Source organism: Podarcis pityusensis (assembly GCF_964106645.2).
Source record: "Podarcis pityusensis genome assembly, chromosome: 13".
In the NCBI taxonomy this organism is placed as follows: Eukaryota; Metazoa; Chordata; class Lepidosauria; order Squamata; family Lacertidae; genus Podarcis; species Podarcis pityusensis.
In genome coordinates this window covers 15,613,449-15,628,349 of record NC_138038.1, presented here as the reverse complement: position 1 = coordinate 15,628,349, position 14,901 = coordinate 15,613,449, and the positions used below count along the sequence as shown (strand labels likewise).

Here is a 14,901-nt window from a genome sequence, read left to right as displayed (position 1 = left end):
AGAATGGTAGAATCTGGACAGGCAGCTGAGCTCAGAGATGCACTGAACTACATAAAGGCTACAGAGGATTTGAGACCATCATGGGCACTCCCTTCTACTTATTGCTAGATTTGTAACATTAGAAATTTAAACACACGCGCACACACTACAGATGTGGAGTAGGGGTGGCATCTGAGAATTGTAGTTCAGCAACTCTCTGCAGGAGCAGATTCCCCCCCCCCAATATAAGGGTTAAACCTAGAATTGAACCCTTCATCCTAGATGCCGTTTTCCATATCCAGACGTATATTTCTTTTGTATAGGGGAAGAGATTCCACCCAGCTGCAATTTGAAGTGGTGCAGTCCAGATTTACAGCCCCATTTTGCTGACTTGTGTAGACCAGTTTGTGTAGACCTTACTCGAGCTCACTCTACCCATTTTACAATGCTGCTTCAATCTGCCGCAGAGCCAGAGAGAAAACGGGTTGCAAATTCCAACGCCAACAGGCAATGCAAACTCGCAATGGATACATGAAAGTCTGCTGAAGGGATTCAAAAGGCTCCGGACACTTTTTTGAGGTGGCTGCAGATCACGCTATGCCAGTCCAGCTGGTCTTGCCTGAGCCGCTCTCTGCCCCATCATCCGACAACAAACCAATGAGCCGAGAGTTGTTCTTCATTCACCTGTGTTCCATTTATTGACCAAGTAACACAGTAGAGCAATGGTTATCAAAATATTTTTTTTTTACTTAAATCTCAACATTTTTATATATTTATATTTATATATAGTACATCAAAAATATACATTGAACCATCAGAGGGTGGAGTGGGGGAACAACGTACTGGCCCAAGTCCCTACATTTGTGTTGGGTTTTCCTTTCACTTTTTTGTTTTTTTAAGGATCAAACATGGTTACGTATCACTCCTTTTTTTTTTTTAAAGAAGAAAAATTTACATTTTTGGGTAGGGTGGGGGCACACACACTACTGAGAGCTATGGCCTAGGCGCCCTACCTACTACCTGGAGTACATTATATGCTATGTTCAAAGGCATTAATGCTTTGGATACAAAGGAAAAAAGGGGCGACGGAAGAAAGCGTCCACATTGTGTTCCTAAAGCAGCCTCTTGCTATATTATTAGCAGAAGGAATGGCTTCAACGGGGTTAAAGTGCCGAGTGTTTCGAAACACCAGCGCCGGAGTGGGCAGCGGAGGGCAGCTGCCTTTAGGCCGAGAGTCTGGTCAGAAGGTCTTATGGCTTTACGCGAAATATTAAGGTAGCGAATGAAGCTGCAGGCAGCACCGCTGGGATTCGAAGTGCGCCCAGCGCTTGGCACGTAGCTCCCTACATTTCCCCAGACCTACCATTGTGAGCAGGGCAACGAAGAGCGAAGGCGGGAGAAACAAACCACGGGGCATGGGCAGAAAGATTTCCGAAAGGGAGGAAAGGAAGCACAGCCATAGGGACAACCAGTTGGCAAGCCTAGGTAGGACTACTCAGAAAGAGAGGCACAGCAATTGAGCTGTTATAGGACAATTCTGAACCATGAAGATGGGAAGCATGTTGATGAACCTAGAACCACAGAGAATGAAGATGAACCTAGAACCGCACAGAATGGAGATGAACCTGGAACCACATAGACTGGAGATGAACCTAGAACCACATAGACCGAAGATGAACCTAGAACACTTTTTCAGGGAGAGAAAGGGAAGGAAGTGGTTTAAAGAGCAGAGATCTCTTGCTCGCTACTATTATAGCTCCAATGCCCTATTTTGCAAATGCTGACCGCTTGGTGAGATGTGTGTTGCTAGGTGTACGTTTCTCCAGCCATTTTTGGAATGTAGCTTTACAAACAGCCCAGTATGGGCAATGCAGATTTTTCTAGCTTGTAAATAAACAGCCCGTTATCAGGAATGCAAACATTTCACCTATTGGTAATTTGCATGCTCTCTATCTTGCCCGATAAGGAATTGCTTGAAACTCAAAAAGTTTTCATACTCCTATGCCAACCTAGGGATGTCTTCACACCTTGTGAGCGAGTGTGTTGAGAGAGAGACAGTGGGAAGCTAACGCCAACTGCGGCTCCCTGGTGTGTATACACACTGTTTAAAATATGTGTCTGTCACATGTCCACATCGTTTTTCAAAAATATAGGTACCTGCAACGTATTTTCTGTTGTGCACATTACAGACGCAAAGAGTGAAGCAGCCCTAGGTTGGCCCAGTAAAGTATCTTAACCTACTTTGTATCTCCAGAAAGGGAAGCACAGTGATGCACCGTTGTAAAACCTGGAACGGAAAGCACAGTGATAGGCCAGGTATCAGGAGGACTGAGAATAACACAGGGAAAGAGACATGAGCGATGGGCGTTATCTTTGGAGTGCCTCGACTTAGAAAGAAAAGCAGAGGGGAGCCCAGTGGACAAGCTAGTGGGTTGTTGAAATTAGGAAGGGTGGCATCAGCTAAAACTAAGCACCTTACAGAAAAGTAAACATTCAGGGGATTCTACAACAGAAAGGCATTGGTAACATCCAACAGAAACGGAAGAAGATGCAACAGAAATCAAGAATGCTGGGCGGTAGCTGGGGGTTGTGTTTTCAATCCATTTGGAGAGCATCATGCTACAGAAACACAGTTTGTTAACACCGTCCAAGTTTAGGTAGGAGACCCTCTCATTCTACACGTGAGTTTCCTTCTCCGTAATCGAATCAGGCCCATTCTCTTTGTATGGGCAATGTAGAGCCATGGGGTGAAGGTGGTGTTCTTCCTTGGTGAGCAGAGGGTTAGAATCTCATGACTTTGCTGTGGTTTTAACATTGCATAAACAAAGCAAGACTACAGGTCTACCGCATGAAGCAAAAATAACAGCAAATGGGCGAAATAAAAACACATTTCTTATGGCAAACTCGCTGTGACTGCAGTTAAGGGGTAGGTGGGTACTATAAAAATAGTACCCACACCCATAGGTCTGTTTGCAGAGTTTGCTGAATTGCTAGAGGGTTGGAGGTCAAGGGTATCTGTTCTCAGCGGTGATATTCTCATCACCAGCTCCAGCTCCCAGAGTACCAGCTCCTCTCCAGAAGTGTGCAAACTAGAAGTGCCCTGTCCAGTTTAGCACCAAAACAGACTCAATCCCCAAATGAGGCTAAAGTGTATACCTGTCATGACTCTTAAAACTTTCTAGGGCTTGTAACAAGCCCCCCCAGTCCTGAATGTAGTTCTCCCTGCTTTCTCGCATAATCTGCTAGCTCTCTTATCACCAAACCTGTCCTTTCTCTGCCTTCTAACAGAGGTGTGGGGGAATCTCTACTCTACAGGCCTAACTAGGTATAGCACAGGTTCCAATTTGGCTTGTGAGTCCGTTTTCCCCAAACCGTGCCCTCCCGCCTCACACCTGACTTCATTAGAGATGTCGGCACTCCTAATGAGTGAGATTTCCCTGGGAAATGAATGGAGCAAAGGGGAAAGCACAGGTCAAGCGGGAAGCTGCTCAGACCCTTGCTTTCTAGGCAGTGGACAAGTGGAAGTGTGGACAAGGCCTGATCTGGAGGTTGGAGTGTGTGCCTTGGTGAAGTCTCGGGCACTAGCCAATTGGCATAATCCAAAGTGTGCTTGCAGAACTAGCCCCCCCCCCCCCAACTTGGCACTGGAGAGAAAGACTTGCACTTGTCTTGAACATAGTGAAGATGCTTACAGATTGGCTCCTGCCCTCTACCAAAATTATATCTGTCCTCATCCCCAGGACTCAGCTACACTGGCAAAGAAAAAAAAACGCTTTATATATGTTGTTTATGCATTCTAACACTGTGACACCAGAGGGCCGTTTTGGCCAACACGATTTCTCATACAAAGTTTGCAATGTGCTTAACTGAAACGTTTCTTTGATGCGTCTAGATCTAGTCTCTCTTGAAACTGGAGAGTCCTCTCTCAAAATGCCACCGAAGTGGGAGACAAATCAGACTGGCTTGCTTCTTCTTGTCAGATGGCAGGCTGCCCGCTGAGCTTCATCTACTGGCTTGGGAAACGGCAAAAGCTCATGTTTGAAAAGCCACACAAATGGAGAGAAATGTCATTTTGTGTGCATTCTCTGAAGCATAAAGGAACCCGTGAGATCTACACCCTGAGACTTTAAATATGCTTGTTATAGCACTGTAACTACTTTTGGAGTAGGGCTAACCTGTCCTGATTCCTTGAACGAACCTATTTTACATTTTTGATGTTGTCTGCCATAAATGGAAATGGGTTTTAGTGTCCCCTGGGACAGGAAGGTACATTTCAAAGCTGCAACAAGGAGACCACTGCAGCAAGGAAACTATGGTGCTGTGTGTGTGTGTGTGTGTGTGTGTGTGCGCGCGCGCTATGGGCTCCCTCCTTGTCATACAGTAGAAACAAGCACAGTACAGGAACCAGAAACAGGCAAAGAAACCCAAGAAGAACCGAGCCGCTTCATTAGTATTTTTGCATAGATTAGAATGGCTCGTTGCTTCATTATGGCCAGCAACCTTGCTGTTTTTTATTCCAGTAGGGTCCATAATTATCCTTGAGGGACAGCTGCTGGGTATACGTTTGCATTCAGGAGTGCCCTCAAGTTATTGGGTTTATAAGACTAAAGTCTGTTGACAGCTCTCTTAAACACAGTAGAACAGTGGTTTTCAACCAGTGTGCCGTGGCACCCTGGGGTGCCTTGAATGATGGTCAGGGGTGCCGCGGGCAACACTAGCCTCTGTCCTTCCCTCCCTCCTCTGATGCCTTCTCACGTCTCTGCCTCCCAAAGGCTTGCACAGCTATTTATTGCAGCAGCCCTGGCTATAAGCTCCCCAGGCGAATGGTGCCTCTGGGGATGGCCAGGGGGTGCTCCTCAGGCCCCTGTGGGGCAGTGCGAGGAGGCACTTCTCTTTGAGAAGGGGAGGTGGGGAGGCAGTTAGGGGGGGAGGCAGTTCAGAGACCAGGGGCGACAGCTGTGGCTGCCCAGAGGACTCAAGGAGAGGGGAGCAGAGAAGAAGCTAAGGGAACATTCAATGGTATTTGAAAAGGGGTGAAGGGCTGCCGGCTCTGCAGGCAAGGGGTGGCATAACTAGGCTCCTGAGCCCCCACAGGAGTGCCGCAGAAAGAAGTTAGTTGTTCAAGGGAGCTGTGGACCCCAAAAGGTTGAAAACCTCTGCAGTAGAATACCACCACACCTGGCCGCAAAGAAATGCCGCTGCTTTGCATAACCTTGTACAGCCAACTCTTCGGAATCCCAGCAGAAGCCAGTCCAGATTCCTTTGGGATGTTTGTACCCAACACTGAAGCCCAGGATCATCTGCACTTGCTGTTTTCCTTCAGTGTTGGCACCCCCAGTCTTTAGAATCTGTGGTGCCCCAAGCAAAGAAGAGACTTCTCAGAATTGTAGCCAGCACTCAACACTTGATGGAGTGGGGCCACTGCTTAAGTGGTGGCAGAGCACATGCCTGGTGAGTACAACGTCCCAAATTGAGTTTCTGCCACCTCCAATTAGAGGAGCTCAAGTGGCAGGGCTGGAAAAGACCACTGTGTGACAGCTTGCAGAACTGAAAAAAGACAGGGTTACACAAGGAGGTGGCATTCAGGGAGGGAAGCAGCTGTGGGGCTCTACCACTTGGCTGAGAAGGGCACAGGATGGAGTGGCAAGGTAGGTTTAGGTTTGGACACAGAAGGAGGACCAGGTGGGTAGGACTCCTGGAACCCTCTCTTGATGCACCTGTCAGTTTGTGGCAGAAGTACCACTTTGGTCTGCTGATGCACCAAGCCCTAAGACAATCAAAGGGGAGGAAGTGGCTATTAGGTTTTAGGGCACTCTCTCTTCAATACACAATTGTCTGGCAAATTTAATAATAACTTCTGATAGTGTGCATGTCCTTGCATTTTAGTTCACCCAGGGGTAATGTTACTGGGGTGCACCTGTCACCACTTGGTAAACTGGTCGTTTGTATTTTCCTGCCAGGTGGTGGGGCATTTTACCAATTCACCTCCTGTTTCTGTTGTTGGGCGCAGAAGTGCGGTAGTTGGTAAGCAACCAAAGCGAATCACTCCCCAGCTATGTGCTTTCAGTGTAAGGTGTGCAAGCAGCCATTGATGACGGAGGGCTCTCCTATTATTTTCCTTCCAGCATGCAGTCTGCTTCCCTTGCTAAAGGAACAGAGAGCTTTGTGCTTTGAAGGCACTTGCCAGCCAGATGGGCGGGGTACAAATAAATTTTATTATTATTATTATTATTATTATTATTATTATTATTATTATTATTCCAGTCTGTGGAGTGGATTGTGCAGGCTGACAGCAGGCTCATCCACACTTCACTTGTCCTAGAAAACTTGGTTTTCCATTTGTGCCGCTGCTTTCCCCAGGAAAACCCGCTCTAACCCAACTGATCTTTGCTCCGATTCAGCAGTAAAGAGCAGGGGAAAGCAGAAGGATGATCCCATCCTATCTTGCAGCATAGGAGAAAGGACAGTAGTTTACAATTATTTCTAGCCTTTTGATTCTAGGAACTCAGCGGCTGATGTTTAGAGTGAACCTGAAGTATCCAGGGATCTGACTTCAGCTCACAGTGTTTTCTAGGAATAAGCTGCAAGATCTGTGATAGATGCAAAAGCGTTACAAAGGAACTGGTTCTTGGTAAGCTGTTCCCAAGAGCAGCCTTTTATCTTCTCAACTCTGCAACCAAAAGCCGAAATCTGGGTATCCACCAACACACAGACAACACCAGCAAGATCTATTGAAAATGCTCCCTGACGTTCCTATTTCACACAAACCTCCTTCCCCAAACAGTAGTGCCCAACTGAACCCTACTTTGGGGGATGATCCATACTGCACAGACATGAATATGTAAAACATTAAAGAGGAGTCTAACATCTCTAAACACTCATGGACACGTGATGGGACACTCATGACTTCCTGGTGTACGTTCACTACGTGTTTAAAGAACATAACCTTCCCTTCACATGCTGCAACTCTCATGACACCAGACACTGTTGCATGTGTGAAAAAACACAAGTGTCATGTAAAGTATGAGTGGTCCTAATAGCTGAGAACTCCTGGCTCTTGGATACTCCTTTTCCAAAGCACATCTAAATCCTATTCACTTTCCAAAGCTGTGGATAAAAATACTGTTTCAAAAAATGAAAAAAACCAAAGTTCTGGCTCATTTTGCACCTAAAACTGATGCAATACTCCTTCACATTCTCTCTCTCTCTCTTTTAAACACACACATGAACCCAAGAAGAAACCAAAATCTGGGCTTTTCAGTTCCTAATCTGAAAACCATTTGGTCACTTTGAAAACTTTTTTTTAAAAAAAATATTTTTGCCATCTGACATTAAACATTAAGGCTTGAGATGGTGGGGAGGGTTTAATCTGTACTCTCTGTGTGTGTAACTAATGTTGTTCATATGAGAAATACTCCTTTTGTGCATACCCTCATTTTCCCTCTAATGTTTCTACTCAACAAACTAGCTCAATCCCTTCAGTAGTACAGGGGTATTCTAGTACCTCTCATTAAAGGGAGAAATACTGACATTCACCTACATGCCAGAGTCTTAGGACCAAGCAGACATGGCGTTAAGGTTCTGTGACAGGAACTCCTTATGTCTTCTTTATTTTGAAAAAGCAGCGGGGGGGGGGGCAGGAAGTGATCTGGATCAGGGCTACGGCATGCGGGGAGAGCCCCCCCAATCTAAACCTGGCCTCCCCCCACATTTGCTTGTTGAAAAGGTGAGTAGTTCCAATCCCACATCACATCCTCTTTGGACCTCAGTTATTCACCACCCAGCAAACCCCCGACACTGAATCTCACATGGCTCCTGGATCGCAGTAACCCTGTGTAAAATGGCACCTCCAGATGTCCAGATTTCTAATGAACCAAATGTTCTTGACAAGCTCCACCTGCTCACCTGGATAAGGTGGGTTGTGCTTCTAGGTAGATCAACCAGTGCCTGAAAACCTGGCGCATCGCAGGCCTGCCTGAAACTAAGAGGGAGGACAACACAGGCGGACAGAGGGGAACACTCTCTTTCCCCAATGTGTAATTGAAACAATGACATAGGCGGAAACGGAGATGAAAAGATTGGCGCTTAAAGCAGTGGAAGGTTTCTGGTTTGCCTCTGCTCAGAGTACAGCCTGATTAAGATGCCCTCCTTCCCTGTACTGCTTCTCCCCTGATCTTCCCCACATTGGTTAACTAAATGAACCAAAAAAACCGTGCCAAAGTTCTCTAGTAGGGGGCAAAGACGATAGGGCCTGTAGCCGCTCGCACAGGGCCTGGGGGGGTTCGGAAAAGCGCTGGTCCAAAGATGGGAGCTTGGAAGAGGGTAGCGGCAGCTGGTCGGAGCGTTAGCGGGCTGGGGAGAGCACACATGGTGGCTGGGGTGAGGGGCCCCGGCAGGAACCGTGCAGCCAAGGTCTTCGTAAGGTGCTTCTGCAAAGCCAGTTTGGACTGTGGGAGGGAGAGAAGGAGGGCGGGGGCAGAGACACACAGAAAGAGAAAGAGAGAGACACGCACCACGTGAATCAACGAGCTGCAAAAGGAGAGGGGGACACAGTGGACCACGACTTTAAATCTCTAGCGGTTAACTTAAGCCGGGCCCTACTAGGCCCCAAGCCCAGAATCTGTTTTGAAAGCCTTGGCTCAGCTCTGGAAGGTGTGAAATAGCAGTAAAGGCAAACAATGCTCCTGAGCATGCACAGAGGGCACTTCTGCCATACTGAGCAGTAAGGCCAACCCGAACCACGTCCGAGATTGTGGACTTGGCTTCCAGGGTCATGCTGTACCTTCCGAAGCAAACTCAAGCCCCGGCACCGCTCTTTATAGATGTTAAGTATTTAAAAACCTTAGTAAAACACTGAGAATGTCCCCAAAATCCTGTTGTTGCCTTGGACCATGGATTCAGCTTACAGTTTACAGTTAGCAGCCCACCCACCACACCTAATAACACTTGAGCCCCTCCCAAAAAGAATGTATTCAAAAAGATGTGGATAAAATCGGCCTTCCTACGGTTTCATTTGTGATTTCAAAAGCTGACTGCTCAGCTTTTTAAAAAAGCTGGTGCTCTACGGCTGAACTAGTGCCCTTCTCCCATGTTATGCCATTACTTTTCTCTAACTTCCCAGCGACAACAATGCCTGAAGTTGTGCTGCAGACTGTTCAGCACCTAGACCAAGAAGGGGGACCAGGATCCCCAGAGCAAACCCATAGCTCCAGCCGCTCTTTAAAGGTATTTTCCAATAAGCCGCGCAGTTGGTCAGCACCTCGAGTGACAAGTACCTTCAGAATACTCACTGCCAGGGCCGTATTCTTCTGCAGCTTGCTGTATGGGCTGTATTTGGGCTTTGCTGGCTTCCCTGCCAGTCTGTCCTTATGCCGCCTGCTGTTCATGTGCTGTGGGTGGAGACATCAGACGTTAAACATTAAAAACTTCCCTAAACAGGGCTGCCTTCAGGTGTCTTCTAAAAGTCAGATCAAACGGACGCGGGTGGCGCTGTGGGTTAAACCACTGAGCCTAGGACTTGCCGATCAAAAGGTTGGCGGTTCGAATCCCCACGACGGGGTGAGCTCCCGTTGCTCAGTCCCTGCTCCTGCCCGCCTAGCAGTTCAAAAGCACATCAAAGTGCAGGTAGATAAATAGGTACCGCTCCGACGGGAAGGTAAACGGCGTTTCCGTGCGCTGCTCTGGTTTGCCAGAAGCGGCTTAGTCATGCTGGCCACATGACCCGGAAGCTGTAAGCCGGCTCCCTCGGCCAATAAAGCGAGATGAGTGCCGCAACCCCAGAGTTGGCCACGACTGGACCTAATGGTCAGGGGTCCCTTTACCTTTACCTAAAAGTCAGATCGCTTTTTTATTTCCTTGACATCTAATGGGAGGGCATTCCACAGGACGGGTACAGGTTAAGTGTTCTAATAAATTGTGGAGACCTTTTTTTATTAGGTGATTGCAATGTACATAATTTAGAATAAAAGGAGGCAAATTCTGTGCAGATGTTTTATGAGAGAATGTTTTAGTGCCATCACTTTTTTTAATATAGTCGTACCTTGGAAGTCGAACGGAATCCGTTCCAGAAGTCCGTTCAACTTCCAAAACGTTCGGAAACCAAAGCCCCATCAGACATTCGGGTTCCAAAAATAGTTCGCAAACCAGAACAGTCACTTCTGGGTTTGTGGTGTTCGGGAGTCAAAATGTTCGAGAACTAAGCTGTTCAAAAACCAAGGTAGGACCGTACTGTGTACCCTTGACTTAGATTTTTTCTTCTTTTTACTAACTTCTTTATGGAATAGTTCTAGTTGTTATGTAACCTAAGCCTGCCTTCAGGGATATGTCTGTGAACCTGAATGAATCTGTGAGTAAGCTACTTTTATATTAACATTAAACAGATTCTTGTGTTTATTCTTTTAAAGAGGGATTAGAAGGGATTTTACCAGGAAGGAATCTTTAACAGTAAGACTCAGATGAGTCAGCAACAAGCTGATCGCTGCGTAATTTAAAAAGGGGGATGTTTGGAACTCTGCTAGAATATGGAACTTGCTAGTGCAAGTTAGGAAGGATATGATTAAGTAATATATCCTCTCCTGCCTCCTTAATCATCCTCACAAAAACTGATTTTTAAAATATATTTTCTTCACTCCATTTAATCATATAAGCCCCATTTTTGGAAGAGTTGTAGTAGTTTGAGGGTATTTTTGCCTATCTTTTAAAAAGCTCCTCCAGGTGGCACCCTTGCTCAACTCCTTGTACATTAAGGTTGAAGTCGCCCCCTAGTATGGCTTCTCCTTCAGCAAATTTATTGAATTTACAACCATACATTCTGAACAAAAGTCAAGTTGTTTCTAGTTTGATGCAAATATAGAACAGGGTTGTTTTTTTTTTAAAAAAAATTATTATTACCATTCATTGTCCCTTTAATAAATATGCATCCACTATTCTTGTCTTTCAGTATCAACTGGGTTTTAAAGTTTATTCCTTTGTCAAAAATGATTGCTACTCTCTGTCCCTTACTTGAACCTGATGCTATCACTTGGTGAGGGGGCCAATTTCCTCATGCAATTTGTTTTTCAGTGGAAACTCCACAATACAAATTTGGGGGGAAATCTGCAAATAAGAAAGAGAGAGCGCGCAGTGCAGGGGAATCACCTCTCTCAAAAATTTTGAGGAACACCCATCTCCCCTCCAAAAAATATTCACCTAGAGTATTTCTTATTCACTTTTTATTCAACTGAAGTTGAAAAAAGCTCTCAAATATGGTGGAAATCCTTTTAAATTTCAGAATTACGGTAGCTAAATATGTCCAGGTTAAAGATTCTGCTTCCAACAGCTCCAACTCTAGAATTTTAGGGGGAAACCCAGCCTGGAAACTTCACTGAAAAATCTCAGAAGGTTTGTAGAAATGTTTGTCTGTTGTAGCTAAAACAAAGAGTTATGTGGCAAATGGAAAACCAACGTGTTTACTTCCACTGTGGGTTTTCAGGAGCAACATACCATCCAAGGAGGTTAAAAGCGCTTCTTTCCCATTTCAGATCATGAAATGCAGAATTATTGCCCTAACTCTGAAGTACATTTGTTTTCTTTCAGTGAAGTCATGAAATGTGAAAGGCTGAGTTAATGTTTATATGATCCCCGCCTGGCTGGGATCACTTTAGGAAGGAGAAGAAACCCTAAAATAAGGCCAGCAAAGCAGCCACAGAGGGGAAATAGCAATAGCCGTGCACAGCTCTGAATCAGCAAGTTTCAACTGTGGATTTTTTTCAGGAAATATTTTGGCCTCAGGAATATCGGTCTCACGACCCACGTCATAACAGTACGGCCAATCAGAGCAGCCGAAGGAGAAACTCTCTTTCTGCCCGGACCATTCTGCTTACCTGATTGAGCTGGGTTTCTGAGTTGACAAAGATCTCGCACACCTGGCATTGGAAGGCTTTGTTTTGGATGCTGAGGCTGCCTTTGCTGCCAATCCGCTTGGGCTTGTGCCCTACTCGAGAGAGGATCTTGCCCCTGCCTCGCCTTGGCAGAACGGCTTGGCCTTCCAGCATTGACTTGTGCTTTGCTCCTGGGGGAGGGGGAAAAAGAGAGAGCGCATGAGTTCAAGGAGAAGCAGCGACCGCTCCTTGGGTTTTGGAAATGTGAGGAGTTTCAGGATAAGAGGCATGTATGGGGTCAAAGGATACCAGAATGAAGGCAGCTGCTGCCACACTGGAAATGCTAGCCCTTAACAAGTGCTACCTTAGGCAGTCTCCCCGAGTGACCTCGTAATTCTCATCTAGCAGTGGCTACATGCTGAACAAAACAAAGACTCTGTGATTTAGCCTTGCCAAGAGTCTTCGCAAAGGAGAGTGCTGGACAGAAAAGAACATCTAGCCTGCAGGCCAAATAAGACCTGGCAGGGGTCCTAATTTGGCCCCAAAGGCCATTCCGCCCCCCCAAGCCATGCCCACCCGACCCACATCGGATGTCAAACATGTTGTCAAGTGTCGCGGGAAGTAAAGACCAAGAACAATCAGGAACCCTAACAAGTGCTCTCCCCATTGTTCCTTGGCTTGGTGGGGCTTGCACTCACTGACTTTTAAACTTGCTGCCAATTGCAAGGCCCAATCTGGAACTTTGGAATACAGTGGTACCTCTGGTTACGTACTTAATTTGTTTCGGAGGTCCATTCTTAACCTGAAACTGTTCTTAACCTGAGACACCACTTTAGCTAATGGGGCCTCCCACTGCTGCCACACCGCCGGAGCACGATTTCTGTTCTCATCCTGAAGCAAAGTTCTTAACCCGAGGTATTATTTCTGGGTTAGCGGAGTCGGTAACCTGAAGTGTCTGTAACCTGAAGCGTATGTAACCCACTGTATAGCTGATTCTTGCAAAAATGAGGACTGAAGTCACAGCTGGTCAGCCTCCCTGAGTTCTTTTGCAGGCGTGGTTTGACTCCAAACCACACCTGCAGAGGAACGTTCTCCCTTTTCATCCTGGCTTTAACTCAAGCTGTGCTGCAAAGGAAAAGGGGAGCCAGCTGACCTCAGGTGATTGTCAAGTGGGCAGCCCCAGCTGCCTGTCAATGTAGCCAGCTGAGGGTGGGGGAGCTCAGGATTTGGCCTGTCAGTGGGATCCTGCCCCCCACCCCTGAGGTAGGGCATTACAGTGGTACCTCGGGTTACATACGCTTCAGGTTACATATGCTTCAGGTTACAGACTCCGCTAACCCAGAAATATTACCTCGGGTTAAGAACTTTGCTTCAGGATGAGAACAGAAATCGTGCAGCGGCGGCGCAGTGGCATCAGGAGGCCCCATTAGCTAAAGTGGCGCTTCAGGTTAAGAACAGTTTCAGGTTAAGAATGGACCTCCGGAACGAATTAAGTACGTAACCAGAGGTACCACTGTATTGTAGTTTTCTCAGCATGTGTGTGTGTTAGTGAAAACTACAAAGGATTTCTGAGCTCCTTCCCTTGCTCCAAGCTTATTTCTAAATTTGTAGCCCTGGCTTTTTTCTTTTTTCAAAAAAAGCAGTAGGCTGTGCCATATATTCCAAGGACAGCTGTCCTTATCTGCCATGAGTCAAGGGTATATGGTTTGGTGCCAGCTTTTATGAACATAGGAATAGTTCTATGCATTGCTTTCTGTTCAATTCAAAACTGAAGTGTCCCCTACCCATTATTTCTTTAAAACAAACACTATGGTGTATGTTTATGTGTTCTTTTTGTGCTGTATATCATATATGTTAATCTTATTAAGCCTGAATCACACTGATATTTCAAATACGCTCCAGGGATCACAAACTGCATTATCTTCCCTGGTGCTGAAGTTGAACAGGAAAGCAAAGACAAATCCCAAATGAATTCATTTTTTTTTTGTTTTGTTTATTTCTAGCTACTCTGATTATTTCAATTCCTTGTCCTGTTTGAAAGTGTAAGGCATCAAAAATGACAGCCTGAAAAATTAAGGGTGAGAGCAATGCTGGATGCCCCTGTTATCTCACCAGGAGAAAGTTCAGCATAGAATTTAAAAGCAACTTTTCTTTGGATCAACTAAGGAGTCACAAAGAAGCAAGCAAGCTTCCCGAGTTCATAAAAATCCTTCATCAGGAGAGACCCGGGGGGGGGGGGGGGGAGAGAAGAAAGGGAGGGAGAAATAGACGTTACTAAACATGACAAAAAGCCCAAGCCTGCAATGTGGAACAGTTTTAGATGGCATGGAGGAGATGCTAAAAGAAACCTACATTATGTAAGGCTTGCAGCAAGAAGATCTCAGGTTGGCACGGTAGGATACAGGAAGAGAGACACAAAGCTGCTCTCCCTCAGATTTGAAATATAGGTTATGTACACATCAGCGGCTTAAAAGGCAGCAAGGTTGCTTTCCCCCCTACTGTGTTTCACGTTGCATTTTCATGCGGCTGTACACATCAGAGGAGCTGTCATTTGTACATGCACAACAGAAGCCCAAAATGTACACACTTCATTCAGCTTAACTGCAAGCTTGCTTTTTCCAATCAGATGGAAACTGGTTTGAGGGAAAGCACATCAAACAGGGGTGTTTCTCAAGAAACTACAAGATACCTAGGAATTGTGGCTAACGTCATGAGTACTTGGCTTCAAATACCAGCAGTGGGAGTGCACTGGAGCCAGAGTAACGAGTAATGTGTATACAGCCATAAAAGCCAGAGGTTTTTTGCCTGAATAGAATCTGGGATCTCAGCTTTCCCCTCTAGACATGCTGTGGGTTTATAATGGTATTTGAAAGTATGCAGTCAGTGCCCCCCTCCAAAAAGAAACTTACTAGCCCACCCTCACCGAACCATGCAGTAAGTGGAGACATAAAAAGAAAATAAAGAGGCAGTTGTTATCAAGTTTCCTACCTAGTCACTTGGAGGAAACTTTCACCAGAGGAGACCAGGTGAGTGGCTATTTCAAAGTGGGAGGCAATGTCAGCAA

The 14,901-nt window shown here is 46.0% G+C and overlaps 1 protein-coding gene across 9 annotated transcripts in view; it reads right to left on the bottom strand.

The window, feature by feature from the left end:
* Positions 1–705: 705 nt before the first annotated feature.
* Positions 706–14,901, bottom strand: part of ZNF385C (zinc finger protein 385C) — a 159,780-nt gene continuing 145,584 nt past the window's right edge. For 8 of the 9 annotated variants that reach the window (XM_080976819.1, XM_080976821.1, XM_080976823.1 and 5 more), the window contains 3 exons: positions 11,841–12,028; positions 9,255–9,368; positions 706–8,426 (listed from right to left, as the gene is read on the bottom strand). In XM_080976819.1, coding sequence (XP_080832945.1) covers positions 8,205–8,426; positions 9,255–9,368; positions 11,841–12,028 — 524 coding nt within the window. In that variant the 3' untranslated portion in view covers positions 706–8,204. The remainder of the gene's footprint in view (positions 8,427–9,254; positions 9,369–11,840; positions 12,029–14,901) is intronic. The other variant, XM_080976818.1, reaches the window with a different exon arrangement.